General features: G+C 56.3%; 1 protein-coding gene and 1 pseudogene across 24 annotated transcripts in view; one reads left to right on the plus strand and one right to left on the minus strand.

Annotated features, from left to right (window-relative positions):
* Positions 1 to 22,065, plus strand: part of QRICH2 (glutamine rich 2) — a 33,155-nt gene extending 11,090 nt beyond the window's left edge. For 3 of the 24 annotated variants that reach the window (XM_047707346.1, XM_047707343.1, XM_047707358.1), the window contains exons 5-28: positions 4,921 to 6,699; positions 6,985 to 7,030; positions 7,241 to 7,300; positions 7,481 to 7,600; positions 7,661 to 7,960; positions 8,021 to 8,080; positions 8,171 to 8,230; positions 8,276 to 8,395; positions 8,621 to 9,880; positions 10,491 to 10,576; positions 11,350 to 11,447; positions 12,160 to 12,274; positions 14,162 to 14,416; positions 15,358 to 15,480; positions 15,573 to 15,647; positions 15,830 to 15,994; positions 16,093 to 16,214; positions 16,847 to 16,912; positions 17,410 to 17,511; positions 18,198 to 18,401; positions 18,686 to 18,833; positions 19,173 to 19,260; positions 19,972 to 20,106; positions 21,865 to 22,065. In XM_047707346.1, the coding sequence (XP_047563302.1) occupies positions 4,921 to 6,699; positions 6,985 to 7,030; positions 7,241 to 7,300; positions 7,481 to 7,600; positions 7,661 to 7,960; positions 8,021 to 8,080; positions 8,171 to 8,230; positions 8,276 to 8,395; positions 8,621 to 9,880; positions 10,491 to 10,576; positions 11,350 to 11,447; positions 12,160 to 12,274; positions 14,162 to 14,416; positions 15,358 to 15,480; positions 15,573 to 15,647; positions 15,830 to 15,994; positions 16,093 to 16,214; positions 16,847 to 16,912; positions 17,410 to 17,511; positions 18,198 to 18,401; positions 18,686 to 18,833; positions 19,173 to 19,260; positions 19,972 to 20,106; positions 21,865 to 22,034 (5,757 nt within the window). In that variant the 3' untranslated portion in view covers positions 22,035 to 22,065. Of the gene's footprint in view, positions 1 to 4,920; positions 6,905 to 6,970; positions 7,031 to 7,240; positions 7,301 to 7,480; positions 7,961 to 8,020; positions 8,396 to 8,620; positions 9,881 to 10,490; positions 10,577 to 11,349; positions 11,448 to 12,159; positions 12,275 to 14,161; positions 14,417 to 15,357; positions 15,481 to 15,572; positions 15,648 to 15,829; positions 15,995 to 16,092; positions 16,215 to 16,846; positions 16,913 to 17,409; positions 17,512 to 18,197; positions 18,402 to 18,685; positions 18,834 to 19,172; positions 19,261 to 19,971; positions 20,107 to 21,864 lie in introns of all 24 variants that reach the window. The other 21 variants (XM_047707347.1, XM_047707345.1, XM_047707335.1 and 18 more) reach the window with 21 other exon arrangements.
* On the minus strand, positions 1,553 to 2,861 carry LOC125087234 (cytosolic 5'-nucleotidase 3A-like; annotated as a pseudogene).
* Positions 22,066 to 23,105: the final 1,040 nt, after the last annotated feature.

The following is a 23,105-nucleotide window of genomic DNA, read 5'->3' on the forward strand; positions in this document are numbered from 1 at the left end:
CTGAGGCACCAAGGTGCCCCTCCCAATCTCAGCTTTTTAATCAGTCTGTCTTGATCATTTACATTTAATGTGATTATTGATATAATTAGGACTGAGCCTGTCATCCTGCTGTTAGTATTCTATTTGTTCCATCTGCTTTTTGTTCCTTTCTCCCTCTTTTTCTACTTCTTTTGTATCATTTGAGTGTTTTTTGTTTTTTAACCTCCTCTGTCGGCTTATTAGCTATACATCTTTGTTATTTGAGTGGTTGCTTTAGGGTTTATAGATTTATACCTCTTTTACACATCACAATTCGCCTTCAAGTGATATTCTACCCCTTCACAAATAGTATAAGGACTTTACAATAAAGTATTTCCAAGGGACTTTATTTCTGGGGTCAGCAAACTTTTTGTCAAGGGGCCAAGTAAATATTTTAGGGTTTGTGGGTCATGCAGTCTTTGTCACAGTTGCTCAACTCTACTGTTACTGTGTGAAAGCAACCATGAACAATACATAAATGAATGAGTTTGCCTGTGTCGTAATAAAGTGTCATTTACAGAAACAGACGATGGGCTGGACTTGGCCCATGGGCCCTTGTTTGCTAAAGCCTGCTTTATGCTATTGTCCTGCATTTTACTTTTACATTTGTTATGAACCCTACAATACATTGTTCTTGTTTTGTTCAGTCAATTATCTTCCAAAGGGATTTGAGTCAAGAAAAATGGTTCCAGTGCTTGTGACCCCTTTGTTGTATAGTCAGGTTTCCATCTGGTATCATTTTCTCTCTTCCTGAAGGATTTCACTTAACATTTCTTGTCTGAGTCTTGCTGTTGATGAATTTCAGCCTGTATTTTTATGTTTGAAACACCTTTATTTTTCCTGTGCTTTGGTGTTTCATTTTGTTTTCTAGTGGCCTAATACATGGTTTGTTGTGGAAAATGTTGTGTGTGCATGCAAGAGAGTTTATTCAGATCTTGTTGGGTGGAATGTTCTACAGATGTTTGCTGGTCCAGTTGGTCTGTGGTTCAAGTCTTTTACTTTATCGTTGATCTTCTGCCTCTTTGTTCTATCCCTATCAAAAGTAGGATCTTAAAGTCTGCAACTGTTACTGTTGAACTGTTTCTCCCTTTAATTCCATCAGGTTTTCCTTATGATTGTTAGGACATTGTTGCTTGGTTCATATATATTTTTAAAACTATTATATCTTCCAGGGTGCCTGGGTGGCTCAGTGGGTTAAGCCTCTGCCTTTGGCTCAAGTTATGATTCCAGGGTCCTGAGATCAAGCCCTGTATCGGGGGTCTCTGCTCAGTGGGGAGTCTGCTCCCTCTCCCTCTGCTTCTCCCCAATAAATAAAACCTTAAAAAAAAACTTTGCAATAACATAAACTACAAAACACATTTTGGAAAAGTTAGAGGAGTTACCTTTCAAATTTTGGCTCTGAAGGTTCTTTTTGTTGTTATTGTTTTTTAATCTGTCAAAAAATATGGTCGGGGTGTATTGAGAGAGGTGAAGAAAGAGAAGCTTCCAGTTGGTGGGTTCAATGTATCAAGATATTCGGTAATGCAAAGGAAAATTTCAAGGGCAAGAATATATTACAAATCAGAGTTTTTAAGCAAGATGAATGGATAAACAGTTCTATCAGTTGTATCCACAAGAAAGAGGACTCAAAGAAGGCTTGCTTACAGAATCTTCCGTAAGACAGCGTTGGCTACCTCCAATGATTCATCTTTTATTAAAACAGTATCATAAGCATCCATGTACTTTTCTAAAACCTCTTCTACTCCATTTGATATCCAGTTTCCAGAATGTGTTCCACATTGGCCCATCTTTCTGCCATTCTCAAGCCTCCTTGGGAGTCTTCCAGCAGAACTGTGTTGTTACTGTCTTTAACAATTGATTTTGAGATGTTCTGTGTTGCTCAAAGACCCACCATGTTTGTTAAATTCATGAACTAGTTCTCCTTTAAGTCCTTTGAACACCCCATTTTCATCAAAATCCATGAAGTTGGTCATGACTCTGACAATTGGATGATCAACACCAGGCTGAGGGAGAACTTCTTCTAGTACATCACCCACGCCAGCTGAAAATTTGAACACAGGGAGACTGTGTTGTTGGAGCTTATCAAAGACATTCTCGTACCTTCCTTGAACAGACATCAGATCCTGCCACAATTCCTTTCAGTTTAGCTTTCAGTAGAGCCTGTTCAACAAGCAAACCCTGTGAGTTAGGGTACGGTTCTACCACATAAGGGTACTTCTGTTGTAGGAACAGGATCAACTTTAGTAGCATGATCTTTGTCCTTTAGTTGCAGTAACTCTTTCTGGCCTCCATCTGTAACCAGCTTATGATTGTCAATGATAATTATGACATGTTGGGCATCCTTTCCCTTTGTAGGAGAATATACTTAGTGTCATGCCGAAGTCTATTATTATCTGAAGGGTGGCAGGTCCTTCTTTGATAAGACCACAGGTCATTTCTTCTCTTATGGGGTTCTTGACGTGAACTGAACTTTTTGGGAATTTTGACCTCATTTTCACACATCCAGCAGATTCTTGGCTCATCACTTCTTGGTTATTCAATTGTCCTTAAAGGCACCCCGGGTTCTTGCATTCTTGATTGTCCTAGGACAACAGCATAAACAGCAAGCAATATCCAGAGATGGAGGGCTTGGATATAGGGATCCCAATGATCTTAGGCTTCTGCCTCATGTTTCTCTCAGGCTGAATATGTCCTGAGCCAATGGCACTCCTGCCACCAGGACACCCACGCTGGTACTTGCTACCAGGTCCTCCCTGGCCATGGCTGCCTCGTCCCTGAAGAGGGTCTCATGGGCTTCCAGGCCCGAAGAGAAAAGGCTGTACACAGTGAGCGTGGGCCCCCTGGGTCATGGTTTTAAATCCCTTCTGCAAATCTCTGACTTCTGATTGGAGTATTTAATTACTGATAAAGTAGGTTTACATCTTCCATTGGCTCTTTGTTTTCTATAGGTCTTATGTCTTTTCTGTTCTTCTATTCCTCAATTTTGTCTCTTTCGTGTTAAATAAGTATATTCTAGGGGACTGTTTTAATTCCCTTGTTGTTTCTTTTACTGTATGTTTCATTTGGGTGATTTTTTTGAAGAGTCTTATTTATTTGAGAGAGAGAGAGGGAGAGGCACAATCAGGGGGAGGGGCACAGGGAGAAGCAGAGTCCCATGCGGGGCTTGATCCCAGGACCCTGAGATCCTCACCTGAGCCAGAGGCAGATGATTCACCAACCAAGTCACCCAGGCGCCCGTGGTTGGTTTTTTTAGTGGCTCTGAAAGCAGAGTTTAGTGTAGAGCTGATGATTCTCCACTTCTGAGGCAACACCTTTCTCAGTACTGTCCCCTGAACTGAGGTTTTTCCAAACTGGCTGACAGAAACAGGCACTGTTCCCAGCCCTGTGAGAGTCTGGCACTGTTCCCTCCAGCCTTGCAGATGGCTCTTGTCCCAACCTCGGGTAGTCTCCTCACATACACACGCTGATCATTTCTGTGCTGAACACTACAGATCTCCTGAATCCTCTCTATGTGTATCTCCTTTCTTTCTTTCTTTTTTTTTTAAGATTTATTTATTAAGAGAGAGAACATGAGCCAAGGAAGGGGCAAGAGGGAGAGAATCCTCAAGCAGACTCCCCCTTCCCACTGAGTGTGGAGCCTGACACGGGACTCGATGCCAGGACCCTGAGACCATGACCTGAGCCGAAATCAAGAGTCGTAAACTCTCAACCAACAGCCACCCAGGCGTCCCCGTGCACCTCCTTTCTTTCTGATACTCTGTCGTGTGAACTCTTGTTGCCTCAGTCTGCCTGAATGGTCAGGTCTGTCTCCTCAACTCAGGGAATCCCTCTCCTGGGACGACAGCCTAGAAACTCCACTGAAATGGCAGCAAGCCGAGGCAACACGAGGGCTCCCATAGCTTGTCTCCCCATTTCTCAGGGATGGCTGGCCTTCACTAGCTCATATCCAGTGTGTAGAAAACCACCGTTTCATAGTTCAGGGGTTTTTTGGCTTTGGTTTGGCTTTTGGTTTTGAGTTGCTACAAACAGGAGGAGGGTAAGTCCCATTCCTGTTACTCTGTTTGGACTAGAAATGGAAATAGTCCATCATTTTTTAACGGATTGTGAGTATTGTGCTCTGTGGGCATGCCCCCTACATTTGTCAGTCCCCTATTGATAACCTGCTTGTATAAGCGGTGCCACAGACTGGACAAATGTCCTGGAAGCCCTTTGTAAGAGTCCATAGCGGAGACCTCAGCGACGGAACTTCCAGGCCCCAGAGTTTATGCGTTTACATTTCGGATACATGGTTCACTTGCCTGGCAGTGATACTTTTGCCATCAACAACGGGCCAATGATGGGACAAACTTTATGTTGTGAACTTAATAAATGACTCGTGCTTTATTTGTAGGCAGAGCAATAGTTATAGTAGATTGCTGGTATCGTCCGGTACTTCCCGCTGTCTTCTTTTTTTTTTTTTTTTAAGATTTTGTTTATTTGACGGAGATCACATGTAGGCAGAGAGGCAGGCAGAGAGAGAGGAAGGGAAGCAGGCTCCCTGCTGAGCAGAGAGCCTGATGCGGGGCTCCATCCCAGGACCCTGGGATCATGACCGGAGCTGAAGGCAGAGCCTTTAACCCACTGAGCCACCCAGGCGCCCCTTTTCCCACTGTCTTTTACGAGGGCAATTGACATATTATGATGCCATTTGTGAATGTGCAGATTCTCAAAGCCTTGGAGACGTATCCTTCAAGAATGTCAGAGTTTTTGTGTCCAGCCTAGTTTTGGGGACCAGAGGGTGTCCTCCTCCAAAAGCCCCAAGTCACCCTAGTCCAATGTCCCGGATGTTCTTGCCTTCATGTCTTAGCGTGAGGGAGTCCTTTCTACCTGCAGCTGCTGACCTCTCTCTTCCTCTTCAACCAGGGCTCAGAGACAACGACGGGACTCCCGCAACGCAGAGGGCATGCTTCCGCAACGTCAGATGACACACTTCAAGGCGGAGTCCCCATCAAGCGGTCAAGTGCTGACCGGGCTGTGGATTCTCCCCATGCTTATGGCTCAGATCAGACCTTTTCAGGACTCGGTGGCATAAGAAACCCCTCTGAAGGGGTCACCAGGGAACGAGGCAGAGGTGCCTCCGCTACCGCGTTCCCTGCTAGAGAACAGCACCCGAGGGCCCGTGACGAAGCTGGCCTGGCAAAGGCCCATCCCCTGTCTGCGTCCCAATCCAGAGTAGAGTCAGGTCGCCCCAGGACGAGAGAGCTGCCGTCGCACAGCTCAGTCCATCTAAGAAAAGAGGAGCGAGAAGCACAGCCTGGTCCCACCCTACAGGATCTATCCTCAGGCCCTGTGGCCGGAGATGAATATCAAGTACACCCAGATCAGCACTGGGGGGTGGATGCAAGCCAGGGTCGAATCCAGCCCGGGCTAGATCAGCATGGACTGGGACCACATGGCATGGACCCACCGGCGTGGAGCCATCCCAGGACTTACCCACATGCTGTGGTACCGCACACCATGGGTCAGCTTGGTATGATGCCACCTGGAACGGATGAGTGGGGCTTGGTAACACCTGGCCTGGATCAGTATGGGATGGTGCCACCAGTGGTACCTGGCACACATCAGCAAGGATGGGAGCTACCTGGCACAGTTCAGCCTGGTACGGTTCCACTTGGCACGTATCAGTACGGCACAGCCCAACAGCCTGGTGCGGATCAGCGCGGATTGGTGCCCTTGACGGCAGATCAGCATGGATTTTTAATATCTGGCATGGATCAACAAGGATCGGTCCTGCCTGGCATGGATCAACAAGGATCGGTCCCAGACCTCACACATCAGCGTGGTTTGGCATCACCTGCTTTGATACGAGTTGTTGCAGATCGGCAAGGTTTTGTACAGCCCAGCTTGGAAACATCTGAGTTCACTCATCCTGACACAGATCAGCATGATATAATACAGCCTGGGCCAGACCACCATGGTTTGGTACCAGCGGGAGCCAGTCAGCGTGGTTTGGTGCAGCCTGGCGCAGATCGGCATGGTTTGGTCCAGACTCTTGTAGATCCAAGTGGTTTGGTCCAGCCTGGTGCTTATCTACCTGATTGGGCACAGCCTGGTGCATATCCCAGTGGCTGGGGACAGCCTGTGGCATATCCGTTTGACTTGGTACAGCCCAACGTATATCCATCTGGTTTGGTCCAGCCAAGTGCTGTTCAGCCTGGTTTGACACAGTCTGGAATAGGTCAGCAAGATTCAGCCCAACTTAGAATGCATCAGCGTGCTTTGGTGGAGCCTGAAATGGATGAACATGGTTTGGTCCAAGTTGGAATGGATCACCGTGTTTTGTTCCAGCCTGGCACAGTTCAGCCTACTTTAATGCAGCCTGGTGCAGGTCAACGTGGTTTGGTTCAACCTGTTATAAGTCAGAGTGATTTGGCCCAACCTGGAATAGATCAGCATGAGTCAGTCCAACTTGGCATAGATCAGCGTGGTTTGGTGCAACCTGGAGCAGGTCAGCCTGGCTTGGCGCAGCCTGGCATGGATCAGCGTGGTTTGGTGCAGCCTGGCGCAGGTCAGCCTGGCTTGGCGCAGCCTGGCATGGATCAGCGTGGTTTGGTGCAGCCTGGCGCAGGTCAACCTGGCTTGGCGCAGCCTGGCATGGATCAGCGTGGTTTGGTGCAACCTGGCGCAGGTCAGCCTGGCTTGGTGCAGCCTGGCATGGACCCGCGTGGTGTGGTGCAACCTGGTGCAGGTCAGCTTGGCTTGGTGCAGCCTGGTATGGACCAGCGTGGTTTGGTGCATCCTCATGCTGGTCAGCCTGGCATGGATCAACGTGGTTTGTTGCGACCTGGCACAGGTCAGCCTGGCTTGGCGCAGCCTGGCATGGGTCAGCGTGTTTTGGTGCAACCTGGCGCAGTTCAGCCTAGCTTGGCGCACCCTGGGGTGGATCAGCGTGGTTTCGTGCAACCTAGTGCTGGTCAGCCTGGTTGGGCACAGCCTGGCATGGATCATCGTGGTTTGGTGCAACCTGGCACTGGTCAGCCTGGCTTGGCACAGCCTGGCTTGGCACAGCCTGGCTTGGTGCAGCCTGGCATGGATCAGCATGGTTTCGTGCAACCTGGTGCAGGTCAGCCTGGCTTGGCACAGCCTGGCATCGATCAGCGTGGGTTGGTGCGACCTGGAGCAGGTTGGCCTGGCTTGGCGCAGCCTGGCACGGATCACCGTGGTTTGGCACAACCTGGCGCAGCTCAGCCTAGCTTGGCACAGCCTGGCATGGATCAGCATGGTTTGGTGCAACCTGGCACAGGTCAGCCTGGCTTGGCACAGCCTGGCATCGATCATCGTGGTTTCACGCAACCTGGTGCAGGTCAACCTGGCTTGGCGCAGCCTGGCATTGGTCAGAGTGGGTTGGTGCCACCTGGCGCAGGTCAGCCTGGCTTGGCACAGCCTGGCATCAATCATCATGGTTTGGAGCAACCTGGTGCAGGTCAGCCTGGCTTGGCGCAGCCTGGCATGGATCACCATGGTTTGGCACGACCTGGCACAGCTCAGCCTGGTTTGGCACAGCCTGGCATTGATCAGCGTGGGTTGGTGCAACCTGGCACAGGTCAGCCTAGCTTGGCACAGCCTGGCATGGACCAGCATGGTTTGGTGCAACCTGGCGCAGGTCGGCCTGGCTTGGCGCAGCCTGGCACGGATCACCATGGTTTGGCACAACCCAGCGCAGCTCAGCCTGGTTTGGAGCAGCCTGGCATTGATCAGCGTGGGTTGGCACAACCTGGCACAGGTCAGCCTAGCTTGGCACAGCCTGGCATGGACCAGCATGGTTTGGTGCAACCTGGCACAGGTCAGCCTGGCTTGGCACAGCCTGGCATGGACCATCGTGGTTTGGCACAACCTGGTGCAGGTCAGCCTGGCTTGGCACAGCCTGGCATGGACCATCGTGGTTTGGCGCAACCTGGTGCAGGTCATCCTGGCTTGGCGCAGCCTGGAATTGATCATCGTGGATTGGTGCCACCTGGCGCAGGTCAGCCTGGCTTGGCACAGCCTGGCATGGATCAGCATGGTTTGGTGCAACCTGGTGCAGGTCAGCCTGGCATGGACCATCGTGGTTTGGTACATCCTGGTGCAGGTCAGCCTGGCATGGACCATCGTGGTTTGGTGCATCCTGGAGCAGGTCAGCCTGGCTTGGCGCAGCCTGGCATGGACCATCGTGGTTTGGTGCATCCTGGTGTAGGTCAGCCTGGCATGGACCATCGTGGTTTGGTGCAACCTGGTGCAGGTCATCCTGGCTTGGCGCAGCCTGGAATTGATCAGCGTGGATTGGTGCCACCTGGTGCAGGTCAGCCTGGCTTGGCACAGCCTGGCATGGATCAGCATGGTTTGGTGCAACCTGGTGCAGGTCAGCCTGGCATGGACCATCGTGGTTTGGTGCATCCTGGTGCAGGTCAGCCTGGCATGGCGCAGCCTGGTATGGACCAGCATGGTTTGGTGCAACCTGGTGCAGGTCAGCGTGGTTTGGCCCAACCTAGAGTGGATCAGCGTGGGTTGGTACAACCTGGTGCAGCTCAGCCTGGTATGGTCCAACCTAGAATGGATCAAGGTGGATTGGTACAACCTGGTACAGGTCAGCCTGGCTTGGTGCAGCCTGTACTGGATCAACGTGGGTTGGTGCAACCTGGTGCAGGCCAACCTGGTTTGGTTCAGCCTGGCATAGTTCAGCCTGCCTTGGTCCAGCCTGGTGCAGGTCAGGGTGGTTTGGTCCAACCTGGTACAGATCAGCTTGGTTTAGGGCAACGTGGATTGGATCAGCGTGGCTTGGTACAGGCTGACACAGATCCACGTGGCTTTTCTCAACCTGGTGCATATCCTCCTGGATTGATTCAACCTGGCGCATATCCACCTGGTCTGGTACAGCCTGGTGCCTATCCACATGGTTTGGTCCAACCTGGTGCCTATCTACAAGGTTTGGGTCAATCTAGTGCCTATCCTCGTGGTTCAGTTCCACCTGGTGCCTATCCTCGTGGTTTGATCCAGCCTGGTACATATCCACATGGTTTCATGCAGCCTAGTACTGATCAGCGTGGTTTGGTTCAACCTGAAATTGATCAGTATGGCTTGAGGCAACCTGGTACCGGACAACCAGGTGTGGTACCAGCAGGCACAGGGCTTCGTGGCTTTCCAGCATTTACCCCAGATTTCCCAAGATCTTTAGCACATCCATATTACCCTGGTGTAGTACCTCCTGGCAGATACCAACATGGTCAGGTGTCAGCACTTCTAGCCAATCAAGGTTTGGCATCACCAGGGATTGGCCAAAAGATTTTACCAGAAACTTACCAGCAAGGTTTGTTACATCGTGGCACAGACCAGCATGGCCTGACACCATTAAGCCCCCATGTGGGATCTGCACAGCGAGCTCAACAGCATTTGGTTTCGCCTGGCCCGGATCAGCATGGCCAGGGACAAGCAGGCACAGAACAGCAAGACCATGTATCCTCTATCCCAGAATCCTGGGACCGATCCTATCCTGGCCCTCAGGGCCCAGGCGTCCAGATGGGTTTGGATCCAAAACAAATACAGGCCCCAGGCCAGCCTGCCCTTCCCGTCCGGACTCCTCCCAGCCAAGCAGCCACCTTTCCCAGGAGCGCAGACTCTCTCAGCTGTCTCCACCGAGTCTCCTCCGAAAAGAGTGATTTCCAGAGTGAGAGACGTGACTCGCTGGATAAATTAGCTCCGACCTTCCCCATGGCAGTGGAAACATTTCGTCTGATGGGAGAGCTCCTTGGCCTCTATGTAGAGCTCAAGGAGAACATGAAGGAGCTGGACGAGGAGCAGGCTGGCCAGACCGACCTGGAGAAGATCCAGTACCTGCTCGGCCTCATGGGTGGGTTCCAGGGACGCGGAGGAGGGGCCGCTGTCTGTGTATGCGGCATCCCCTGGCCTCCTCTGGCTGCTGGGCTGCTTCCTGAGTCGATGCAAATAGCATGTCCCTTCTTAGCCTTTCTGGGCTCTACTATAGCCTTTGGGGTCCAAAAGTTGGAATTAAACGACTTGGAGCAAAGGAGCCTCAGGAGGAGAGTGAGGCGGTTCGGATGCCCTGGCCGACTACCTGGACAGCCGCGGAGGCCGGTGGGAGGATGGGAGGGAGGATGCCTATGGTCCATGCACAGCGATGGGCCCAGAGAATAATTAAGATTTGAGAGTTGGGTGGGAAGTGTGGGTTAGTAGTTCCAAAGTCCTTTAGGATAGTAAGCATTAGGTGGATTTTTTTAAGGGTAAGGACACCCCTCTTTCCTTTCGTCCCATCCCCCCTCCCCAGTCACCGGGAAAAGCAGAAGTGGGGGGTCCTGCTGTTTGCTGCCGGGGGTGGGGGGCTTCACCATGGGGGCTGGGAACAGGGATTGTGGGGGCTTCACCATGGGGGCTGGAAACAGCGATTGGGAGCCTGCTGGAGATCTAACCCTTTTGACGAATAAGGCCTCAATTATTCACAGTCAAAAAGGCTATACCCCCAGACCTGCAGGAACAGCTGAACACCTTAAAGTCCTTAACCAAAGAAGTTCGGCAGGAAAAAGCAAAAGTAAGTAAGGGAGGGCCCGCCCACTGTGCCTTTGAGGGCCTGCAGTCCCACTTTCCACTTGTATTTTGATGGATGGCACCGTCCTTGCGCTGACATATTATCTCATTGGATTTTTACAAGCCTCTCGGGTAGGAAATGTCCCTCAGGTGACATCATGTTCAGTTCCTGGGTCTCACACCGCATGCTCGAAGCTGTTGAGACCCGGCAGAGCCACAAGGAGGCCAATGCTCTTTTCATTACGTGGGGGCCGTTTCCAACAAAGCCCACTGGGAGTGCAGCAGCCTTGGAGCCAAGTTTGGGGGACTCTCCGGGACCAGTGGCCATGGCAAAGGGCTACTGGATCTTCAGTGGTTCTTTTTTTTTTTTTTAATTTTATTTATTTATTTGACAGAGAGATCACAAGTAGGCAGAGAGGCAGACAGAGAGGGGGAAGCAGGCTCCCCGCTGAGCAGAGAGCCCGATGCAGGGCTCGATCCCAGGACCATGAGATCATGACCTGAGCTGAAGGCAGCAGCTTAACCCACTGAGCCACCCAGGCGCCCCTCTTCAGTGGTTCTTAATGCCAGCTGTCCACAGCCGCGGGACGGATAGATAGATGGGTGGGCAGATGGATGGATGGATGTCCAGAAGGGACAGACTGACCAATGGTTCTTGTTAGAGGCTTGGATCAGGACTCGGACTCGGGAAAGGGGCTTGCTCGGGCTGTGGACGCATATGCAGAAGGCCAAGAACTCAGGCCTAAGCCTGACCTTCCTCTTCCGCTGGGTTTGTAGATGGAGAGGATGCAGAAGATCCTGGAGGGCAACGGGGAACACGAAACAGGAAAAGACATGAAGAATGGCTCACTGAGCTTGCAGCTGGGAATCCTCAGGTAAAACACTCCTGCTGAGCGCAACTTGTGTCCGGGCATCGCCTCTCCCCAGCCAAGGAGGTGATGGCAGCCTTTGGCTCACTCACAGTCTGAACTGGCCCCTGTCTTTGACCCTGGCTGTGTCTGCCCTTCAGGGTGTCCATATGTAGTTCAAGTGGCTGGTAGAAGTTTCCGAGGTTCTTAAAACCATCCAGCAGGGGCACCTGGGTGGCTCAGTGGGTTAATTCCTCTGCCTTCGGCTCAGGTCATGATCCCAAGGTCCTGGGATCGAGCCCCACATCAGGCTCTCTGCTCAGCAGGGAGTCTGCTTCCCTTCCTCTCTCTCTCTGCCTGCCTCTCTGCCTGCTTGTGATCTCTGTCTGTCAAATAAATAAATAAAATCTTTTAAAACAATTTAAAACAAAACAAAAAAACAATAAAGAGTCCAGCAGCAGCAGTCTCTGTCCCCAGACAGAAGCTGGAGGAGAGCACGTGTCAGAGCCCCCTCAGGGCCCTCTCACAGTGGGGCCAGGTCCCACCCCTTAGAAACCTCTCAGGTCGGCATGTGGGCACCCACTTCCTGGACAAGCAGCACCCGGGACTCCCTAGATAGAGCCTGCCGTGGGGTGGGCCCAAGAGCCATGGTGAGCATCGTCTGTCCCTCGTGGGACATGTGGGCCCAGACCCTGGGATGGGTGGTGGCGCCAGGCCGTCTCTTCTGCACGTCTCTCAGAGTTACCGTGGCTGACATCGAGAAGGAACTGGCCGAGCTGAGGGAAAGCCAAGAGCGGGGCAAGGTCAGCATGGAGCACTCAGTCTCCGAAGCCTCCCTCTACCTGCAGGACCAGGTGAGACCAAGATCTTCTCAGTCGGCCGTGGAGGGCGGGGCTACCAGACTCTCAGCGGTCACACCGTCTGCAAACGCTTTCACCCATTCTGTGGGCTGTCTTTCCATCCTCTTGTTAGTGTCTGCCTTTACGATTTTACGTCTTTATTTGAGAGAGAGAGAGAGCACAAGCGGGGGGAGGGAGCAGAGGGAGGGACAAGCAGACTCTGTGCAGGTGTGAAACCTGACTCGGGGCTCGATCCCATGACCCTGAGATCATGACCTGAGGAGAAAGCAAGAATCAGACACTTAACTAACTGAGCCACCCAGGCGCTCCGATAGTGTCTGCCTTTAAATCTTGAGTGATGCTATCGCCGGTCATCCCAGACTCTTCCCACTGAAGAGCGTCCGGACCAGGACCGGCCCTGTGAGTACTTGCAGGAGGACCAGACGGGAAAAGCCACGGGGCCACGGGGACTGACGTCAGGAGTGCCTCGGGGATAGAGGCCTGGTTCTGGGCCACTCCCACACCCCACCAGCATGTACCATGTCTTGACCCCAAAGCCACTTGTCCAGTGTGAGGCTCTAGGAGTAGAAGATTGTGTCCACAGCTCACGTCTAAGCTTAGCAACCTCGAGGGCTGTCCCGGGAGCCACACTCCCCACTGGGCAGGCCCGGCTCCCACCACAGCCTCTTCAGGGCACCGGCCTCCACTCTCCCCATTTTCCGCCGTCTCCGCTTCCTACCTCTGAATACACAGCTGCTCTCCCACGCTGCTGCTCATCCCAGAATGTCCTTGTCACCCCCACTTACCCAGTGGGCTCCTACTACCCCTCACAACTCCACTGAAAAGGAGGCACCTTCTTTGGGGTGGCACCTTCCTCTTTTCTAGAGAATCAGTCCGCCCTTTTACCCCACGGGCCCTCTGCCACGCTTACGAACACTTCAGAAGAGTGCGGGTTCTTCTGGGAGCAAGCAGGAGTCTCACTGAGCTCAGGCACAGGGGAGCTTGGTTGAAAGTACATCGGTGTGCGGGGAGGCTGGAAAAGGCTGAACTTCCAGGCCAAGGGGGCAGTCTGGCCAGGGCTGCCCGGGCTCCGTCCTTCACGTCTGTTTCTGTGCGCACCTGTGCTTCTGTGTCCCTGTCCTTACCCGTTTCTCTCCAACACCTCCACATCTCCCTCCCACCGTGCTCCCAGCCAACTTTCGCACATGGCCCACAGGGGCTGCCTCGGCCCCGCGATGTTACACACTTCCAAGAGAGGGGGTTCGGTTGGCCCAGCCCCTCTCTGAGCCAGGCAAGAGGTCCCACGGCTGTGGGACTGGCTGACCCAGAACCGGGTGCCGACCCGGGACCCGTCATGTGCGGTGATGCACAGGGACTGTGGGAAACAGAAGAGGGCAGGAGAGCCAGTGTGGGGCATCTGCTCCCGCCCAGACCAGGAGAGACCCCTGCAACAGAAGTAGCACCCGTCCCACTGATTTCTTGTTACCGAATGCTGGCTGGGGACAGAGCATGTGTGAGCAGCAGAGGGCCCAGAGCTGTGTCTGGGCATCGTCAAGCTCCTGTAAGTGTTGGTGGACTAACAGACGTCACCACTCGAGGGTTTAGCTAGAGAGACGTGTCCTCACTCTGAATCAGCGAGCTGGCTAGAGAAAGGTCCAGAGACCTCCATCCTGTAAGGGTTTTATTCAGGATCAGGGCCGTACTCGCTGAGAACTCTGTTCACTACTTAACAGACGGACCCTGGGCGCCTCCTACATGCACCACGCTCGGTGAGACCCTGGCAGGGGCAGTGACTGCCTGAATCACACGGGGGCTGGCAGTCTGGACAGATCGCGGCCGTGTGGACAGATCGCGGCCGTGCCTCGCTCACTGCTCTGCACCTGCCTTCTTGCCCACACCCAGCTTGACAAGCTCAGGGCGATCATCGAGAACATGCTGGCCTCATCTTCCACGCTGCTGTCCCTGAGCATGGCTCCTCACAAGACGCTGTCCACTTTGGAACCTGGCCAGATTGACCCGGAGGCCACCTGCCCTGCCTGCAGCCTGGACCTGAGCCACCAGGTCAGCACGCTGGTGCAGCGCTACGAGCAGCTTCAGGACATGGTCAACAATCTGGCTGCCTCCCGGCCCTCCAAGAAAGCCAAGCTCCAGAGCCAGGTGACTCCCACCGGCCCCCCTCCTGGCGTGGCCTCCTGTGCCCCACAGTGGGGAGCCACAGCCCGGAGACCCACAGACCTGGGAGCGGCTGATGGCGCTTAACTGGCCTCAGGGCCAGCTTGCCACGGTGGAGTCCTTTACTGACCCCACACAAGTCCCTGGTCCTTTCACTGGGTCACAGCGAGGGCAGGAACAGAACTAGCTCTGGGGACATGAGACCATGGCGAAACCCTGGCTCCCTGGGGATGGGGCCGTGCATTCACGTGCCTCGGGGGACACTGGCATGGCAGGTTCCTTGACACAGTATACAGTATTCCAGCCCCCTTCCCAATTCCCCAGCGAAGGGCAGTCTTGCTGGTGGGGGCAGGGAGAGTCGAGAGTCCCTGAGTCCTGCCTCTTAGGCTCTGGAGTTGAGATCCTGCTCAAGGCAGGTGGGAAGACAGTAGCCCACACCCCAGCTCTCAGGAGCCACAGGGCAGCACACCACTCTGGAACCTCGATCACCTCTGCTGGGCACCCCCTCCGGGGGGCCAGGTCCCTCAAGGCTGGACCATGGGGAGGTGGGGGCTGAAGCTCACATGCCGGGGCGGGGGGACACACAGAGCAGAGAGCCTGCCCACGGTCCGGGGGGCGGTGTGGAGAGCCAGAATGGGGCCCAAAGTTGGCCTACCTGCTGGGTGATTTCTTAAAAATTTTATTTATTTGAGAGAGAGAGTGCACGAGCAGGGGGAGAGGGAGACGCAGACTGCCCTGCTGAGCTGGGAGCCGGGCACAGGGCTCGAGCCCGGGACCCTGGGACGACCATGACCTGAGCCGAAGGCAGCCGCTTCACCACCTGAACCAGCCAGGAGCCTCCGGGCGATGTTCTAAGGGCCACCCAGGCAGGGCGGTAACACCAGGCAGCGGCCCCAGGGAGCCTGCCTTTGTGCCTCCTGCCACAGGATGAAGAGCTGCTGGGCCATGTCCAGAGCGCCATCCTGCAGGTGCAGGGCGACTGTGAGAAGCTCTACATCACCACCAGCAGCCTCATCGAAGACCACCGGCAGAAGCAGAAGGACATTGACGTGAGGGGCCCGCGGGCAGCTGGGGTGGGGTGGGGTGGGGTGCGAGGCCGTTGCCATCCTGGCTCCTCGTTCTCCGCTCCCCCTCCTCCCAGGTGCTGTACCAGGGCCTAGAGAAGCTCGAGAAGGAAAAGGCCAACAGGGAGCACCTGGAGATGGAGATTGACGTGGTAAGGGCGGGCCAGGCCCAGAAGAGCCGCCCTGTGTCCCTCGAGGTCTTACCCGTCCTTCTTTGAAAGGCCAGGAGTAGAGCGGAGCCCGGGGGGAGCTCAGTGTCCAGGCTTGATGTCAGGGCCATGGGTCCCTGCCACGGCTCTCTCCGACCTGGGGTCCCCTCCTCTCTTCCGGGCAGAAGGCTGATAAGAGTGCCCTGGCGGCCAAAGTGAGCCGTGTCCAGTTCGATGCCACCACGGAGCAGCTGAACCACATGATGCAGGAGCTGGTGGCAAAGATGAGCGGCCATGAGCAGGACTGGCAGAAGATGCTGGACAAGCTCCTGGTGGAGATGGACAGCAAGGTGAGGGCAGACAGTGGCTCCTGTCTGGAGGCGGCAGATCACTCCCTGCCCCCACCCGGCTTTCCCCGCACTTACTGCTCACCCACCGCCACCCGCAGCTGGACCGCCTGGAGCTGGACCCCGTGAAGAAGTTGCTGGAAGACCGCTGGAAGTCCTTGCGGCAGCAGCTCAAGGAGCGCTCTCCCCTCTACCAGGCGGACGAGGCAGCGGCCATGAGGAGGTGGGGTGCGGACCACAGCGGGGGGCTGGGAGGGGGGGTCCCCAGAGGAACAGCTCCCACCAGTGAGCTCAGTGTGCTCTGGGGGAGAGGCTGATCCCACTGGACCATCCCGTAGCTGCAGGGACAGAATCTGAGAGCTTGAAAAGCTCTTCCATCTTAGGCTGGTTCCTCCTGTGCTGGAGAAAGGGTGAGGAGAGAAGGCTAAGGCTCTCTGGCACGGGTGTGCTCCTTGGGGCCTCCGAGGCGGGGATGGGCCCACAGTCCCCAGAGCCAAGCCTGCTCCAGGGGGTCCCCTGGTCTGCCCTGGGGCAGGCTTGAATCCCCGGGTTTCCATTATTGGCCGCCAGAGGGAGCTCGAGGTTCACACAGGGCCTCTGTCAGGGGCCCCTTGAAACCCTGCTGGCTTTCGGTTGGCACAGGTGGGTGCTGGAGAGGCACCCCAAAGCAGGTGGTTCCCCAGGGAACAGGGACCAGATCTGCCTCTGGTGGCTTGGGACCTGCCACCCTGGTGAGCCAAGCTTCCGGCCCACCGGGCCTGCAGAGGGCCCAAGGCCGTCTGTGTTCTCCATCTCTCCCGTTCCCCACCCTCCGGGCAGGACACTCACCCTCTGCGTGTATCCCACTCCTCACAGGCAGCTCTTGGCACATTTTCACTGCCTCTCTTGTGACCGGCCCTTGGAGACAGCTGTGACTGGACAGTGAGTGCCCACACCTGGCAAACCCCAGCTGGTGGCTGTCACGGGGGCGGGCACAGCTGTGCTGCGTCTCCTCCATTCCCTACCTGCCTCCAACACTTGTCCTTCCTCGTCTCCTCTCCCCCGGGTCCATTCCTACCTGCCTCACCACTTGCTAGCCCTCCGTCCTTCCCTCTGCCACACCCTGGACGGGAAGGCTCCTCGGGCACGTAGGCTGTGGAGTCCTGGCTTTAGGAATGGGATTTCTCGGGGCGCCTGGGTGGCTCAGTGGGTTAAGCCGCTGCCTTCGGCTCAGGTCATGATCTCGGGAGTCCTGGGATCGAGCCCCGCATCGGGCTCTCTCCTCAGCAGGGAGCCTGCTTCCTCCTCTCTCTCTGCCTGCCTCTCTGCCTGCTTGTGATCTGTCAAATAAATGAATAAAATCTTTAAAAAAAAAAAAAAAAAAAAAGGAATGGGATTTCTCACGCTCCAACCGTCCTCTTCTCTCTGTCCCTGCCCAGATTTATCCCGGTGACTCCTGTGGGCCCAGCCCTGCCTGGGCACCGTTCCACCCGCCCCTACACTATCTTCGAGCTGGAGCAGGTCCGGCAGCAGAGCCGCAAGTACGGGGCAGCGGGCTCCCGGGCGGGGCTTCGCAGGGGAGACGGGGCAGAGGCTGGAGGGCGAGTGGCTCTCTGGAGAGGCTCCTCCTCCTGGTTGGACAGTGGGGGGTATGGAGTAATTTCTGGGCTAGCCCCCCACTTCTTCCCAATAAGGGGAAGAATGGAGGCCTATTTAGTAATTACCTGCCTTTGAGTCCCTGTTGGGGGTCCCGGTGGGACACTGCTGAGGCTGCCGGCGGGGGACCTCTTTACCTCCTCACACCCCCAGATGCTTCAGCAGCCTCGGCATGGGAGGAAGGGAGGGGTCCGATGTCACCCAGCCAGAGGGTAGGCTCAGTGGCTGTTGGGGGAGGAGGTGGGGACATAATGCACACTCCTTGGGCTCCTGCCCACCTCCCCGCCGCATTTCCATCTCCCAAGGATGAGGGTTCAGCGATAAGGATGATTTCAAACTGCACTTTGGAGCCCCTAGGGTTCCAGGTAGGAAGGGCTAAGTGTGCAGGGCTGCTCCCTCTCTCGGCTTCCACCCCACCCCGTCTGTGGTCCCTTGGGGTGCTATGGGCAGGGCTCCTGCCCACACATGGTCCTGCTTAAAAGGGCACAGATAAAGGGCTGGAGTGGGCCTGGGTCTGAGTGTGGGCTCGAACTGGCATGGCCCCCTTACCCACCCGCCTGTGCCCCCACAGCCTCAAGCTGGGCGGTACCGCTTTCCCTCGGGGCGACTTGGCGCACATGGAGCGGAGCGTGGGGCGCCTGCGCACCATGCACTCCAAGATGCTGATGGACATTGAGAAGGTGCAGATCCACTTCGGAGGCTCGGTCCGGGCCAGCAGCCAGATGATCCGGGAGCTGCTGCAGGCACAGTGCCTGAGCTCCCCCTGCTACAAACGGTAGGACCACACAGACGGGGCCCCTGGCCGCGGGGCTCAGCTTCTGCCCACCCACAGCCCTGTGAGTGTCTGCTCCACTGCTGGGGAACGCCCTGCCAAAGAAGGGGGATGGCGGGCAGAAGAAAGAGGGTATTAGTGGTCTTCAGGGTGGCCCAGCAGCGAGTTTGCTTTGCCCTGGCTCCTGGAGACCCCTGACACAGCTGTCCCATCCCCGGCTGGCTGGCCCCCCCATAGCTGGGTCCTGGGGGACACCGGCTCCGGTGAAGCTGCCGTCTTCACCACAGGGTGCCGGAGACAGCCGACTACGTGTACTCGAGCGTGCCCCGGCGCTGCGGGGGCAGCCACACCCTCACGTACCCCTACCGCCGCAGCCGTCTACAGCACCTGTCCCAGGGCCTGTACCCCACTGAGGAGGTCCAGATCGCCATGAAGGTTGGGGTGCTGCCTGGGAGTGAAGACAGAGGGCCCTCACAGGACCCCACATTCTCAAGTCATTCTGGAAAATGTCACCAGAAGGGTGGATGACCAGCCCTCTGCCTGGAGGCTGTTTCTGAAAGCCTCTGGTACTCCGGCTTTGTTGGGCCTCCTGCCCAGCGAGCCCTGCCACCCCCACCACGGGCCCTCCCTTCGCCCTGCCACTGCCAGAGCCTTGGGGAGGGTTCTGGGAGTCGGGGGAGGATGTCCCTCGGTGCCACGGACCTCATGGAGGAAGGACCAGAGGGCATGCTCTAAGGGCCATGTGGTAATGGATATCCCTTCCCCGCCCCCCAGCATGATGAGGTGGATATCTTGGGCTTGGATGGACATATTTACAAGGGACGGATGGATACAAGGCTGCCCGGCATCTTGACCAAAGACCGTGAGTGTCCCAGGGGCCCAGAGACTCCTCAGGCTCCTTGCTCAGGAGTCCCTCAGGGTCTGCCCAGCTCCTGGAAGGCCAGGGGGCCACTGGATCCTGGGTGCCTCCTCCTGCTACTGCCCTGATTCCAAACGCTCTCAAAGCCCCAGGTCAGTGTTGGCAGGTCGGGGACAGCTGTCTAGTCTCAGCCAATGAGCCAGGCCGTCATGGCCCCGTGACACATTCATGCCAGCCTTCCTCCTCGTGCTGCCTCATCGGCTTGCCTGCCTCAGCCTCTGTTCGCAGCACTACCAGGACCCAGTCCTACCCTCCTTCAAAACTCAAAGTGCCCCTCCTCAGTCCCCCACCACCTGCTGAATTTCCCTGCCCCTCCCGAAGCCCCACCTGCTCTTAGAGCTCGTGTGCACCTGTCCAGCCGCCTGGCCTCCTGAGCTTGAGCCCAGGTCAGAACTCACCCAGCACCAGGCACAGAGCTCACGGCTGCAGGTCCTCAGAGTATATCTGAGTGGGTGGGTGGGTGGGTGGACGGATGGACATGGGAACGAATGGAGTGCTTAGAAGGGGTGTGTCCATTAGTTCCAACTGGGAAGGCCCCCCACTGAGGCGGTCGTGACCAGGGGCCCTGCAGCCCTCTCCCCATCCCCATGGGTCCCCACAGAGCTCCCACTCAGCATCTCAGAATGGACCCTCCCCTTCGCCGTCCCCCGCCAGCCTCTGTCTCCGGGATGACCAAGCACAAGGCCAAGCAGTCCCGGCCCCACGTGCACAGGCAGCAGTCCCTCAGCGACAATGGCCAGCTGCCCTCGAGACCTCAGAGTGCCCAGATGCTGGCTGGCAACAGCCCAGGTAGCTTCCCTCCGGCCTTCCAGGTGGTCTCCACTGCCCCCAGGCCTTTCTTGCTTGCCCACTGGCCCCCCTCCCTGCCCATGGCTGGTCTCTGCGCTTATTTCCCTGGGGAGAGGAAGTGCCTGGGAGCTGAGAGATGGGATGGGAGGGAGAAGGGAGAAAAATCCATCTTTACTGAGTTGTTCTTTTTTTTTTTTTTTAAGATTTTATTTATTTGACAGACAGAGATCACAAGTAGGCAGAGAGGCAGGCAGAGAGGGTGTGGGGGGGAAGCAGGCTCCCTGCTGAGCAGAAAGGCAGAGGCTTAACCCACTGAGCCACCCAGGCGCCCCCACCCAGGTGCCCCTACTGAGTTCTTCTTATGTCGCAGGGCTGGGGGGTAGATGCTGTTACTGTCCCCATCTCCCAGGAGAGGGAACAGGAGCAGGGTTGTAGCCCAGGGCTCTGGCTCCAGGCCCAAGTCCCCCCCCCCCCCGCCCCCGCCGCTCACAGGTGCTCACTCTCCTGGAGCTAGTGGTCAGCTCTGTGCAGCAGCTGGTGGGCGCAGTCCGACCTTGTTTGGGGAGGAACTTCTCCTCACCCCCGGCCTGGACGGTCCCTTGAGTCCCTGTGCTCCCCCAAGGGGCTAACTCCTGCCTAAAAGTCTGGGGGCTAAGGGTCCCCCAGGGTCCAGCCACCCCTGGGGGCCAGAGAGGGACACTGAATCACCACGAGGCCAGATCACCTTCAAGTGACTGCGAGCAAGTCTCCCCACCCCCGCATCCAGACCTGTTTCCTCATCTGCTCGTAAAGGGGGGGCCCTGGATTGGTGCTGCTCAGGGTCAGGGCACCCAAGAAAGGGGATCTAACGAAAGGGGCTGCCCTTCTTCCTGTAAAAAGTTCCATTCGCACACTTTGCGATGCCTACAGGAGGTCAAGAGCTGCCCCCCTTCCCCCAGCCCTGTTAAACACCCAGCCCTAGTTGCCCTTTACCACCCATTCCAGTCCCAGCACTCGGTGAGTGCCCAGAGGAAGCGGAAACAGAGAGGAGTGATGGCGCTAGTCAGGGCACCTCGCCTTTACTTACTCTCTCCAGCCAGGCACTGTGAGGGGCTTGACACGTACGAACCAGTTTTAATCCTCACACCAACATGAAGAGGCAGGGACCACTGTGAGCCTCATTTACCGCTAAGAAAACGAAGGCACAGAGAGGTTAAGGTGCTCGCCCAAGGTCACACAGCTAGGAAGCAGCAGGAGTGGAATTCAGACTTAAGCTGTCAGCCTCCGGAACCTATGCTGGTCACAAGGCAGAGCAGGCGGCGACAGACGATTCAGTGGGGGACAGAGTGCGGGGGCTGTGACTGTGTTCTTAGGGGCACCTAGCTCCCCCCTCCTTGGCACTCCACTGTCTACCCTCAGGACACCTAAAATGTTAGGGGAGCAGGAGGGGAGAGGACAGTCTTAGGAGCAATTCCTGAACCTGCTGGTGTGACCAGCGCCTCAACAGCCCCTGTATCACTAGAGGAAACATTACCTAAGAGCCAGGCTCTCAGCCACCCAAGGAGGCCTTGATGATTTTTAACTCCCAGAGATTACCAAGGAACTCTGCTCAGGAGCTCCTGTGCGGGCTTGCACGGCCCACCGCAGCCCTGCGGGCCCCTCTCCAGCACTCTGCCCCGTGCCCACCCTGCTGCTGGCGCTTCGGGCAAGGTGGGCTGCGGGGGGTGTGGGGCCTGGAAGAGAGCCACCTCAGCCCCCCATGTCTCACATGTCTCACAGCTCCTCCTCGTCCACGGAAAGACAGACCCCTGTCATCCGAGGGGCGCCTCGCCCAGCCCAACGCAGCCCACCCACCCAGCCCCAGCGAGATGGAGATGCACATGGACATGCCCCCCGGGGAGGGGCCCGAGGAGCCCACCCGGGGACCGCGGTCCACCACTGCTCAGTGAGCAAAGGTATTAATAAATGTTTAGGAAGAAGCTTGGGGCAGCGAGGCTTCTGTGGTCTTGGCTCAGGAAGATGGAGTCAAAGGGTGGGGGGCCCTGCAGGCCAGGCCCCGCCAGACCGCCCCCCGGTCCGGGTGGCCGGCCTTCAGTTGAACAGGTTGGACTTGTAGCATGAGAATGAGACCACGACCCCCCACCCCCCAAAACGGGTGAAGCTACCCTCCAAGGGTGCGGGGCTTCAAAAGCAGCTGGTGAGGCCAGACCCCAGAGCCCGGGGCTGGTAGGCCACAGTAGGAGGCGCTCTCACCCCTGCGGGCTCTCTCCTGACCTCCGCGGGACCCCGAGGCTGCTGGCCTACAGGGTGGCCTGGCCCACTGGGGTGTTCCTGGCACATCCCTTGGGGAGCAGGGCCCCGGCCACCTGGGAAGGTTTCTGGTTGCTGTCCTCTGCAGCTTACCCTTGAGTGGCTGCTGCAGAGGCAAAGAGGGACTGCCTGGCCTAGGCCGGTTCCCTGCTCCCCTTCCCCCTCCCCAGAAAGAGTGAAAAGAAATGTGAGCAGAAGTGTGTCGGGAGGGGCTTAGCCAGGGGACTGCCATGTGCCCAGCAGCCCGGAGGCCTAGCCTTTGTACTGCCCCAGCCTGCTGGGCTCCACCAGCCCCCAAGAGGCAAAGAGGGTTCACTGTCCTTTGCGCTAAATAAAGGTCTTGGCAGGTTTGAGGGGACAGAGGAGCGAGGGGCGGCGGCTGAGTTCAGTGGGTATGGGATGAACCCCCAGACCCCGCTGGGGCCCCGGCAGGGACGAGGGAGAACTGCCCTCCCCACAAGGAAGGGGAAGTCACAGAAGCAGCTTTTCTGTCTTCAGGTCTCTCTTCATGGGAGGCCCCCAGCCCCACTCCTCATCACCCCAACATAGGGAAGGGATGTCTCACACAAGAGGCTCGCTTTAAGGTGGGAGGGGATGGGGTGACAAATCACACACGAAAGGAAAGTGTGGCAGGAAACTGCCCAGAAGAGGGTTTCTCCCCAGTCCTGTGTGGGCAAAGGAGGGTGTCATGGGGGTGCGGCAGGTGTTCC

This window comes from Lutra lutra, chromosome 16 (genome assembly GCF_902655055.1).
Source record: "Lutra lutra chromosome 16, mLutLut1.2, whole genome shotgun sequence".
Classification (NCBI taxonomy): Eukaryota; Metazoa; Chordata; class Mammalia; order Carnivora; family Mustelidae; genus Lutra; species Lutra lutra.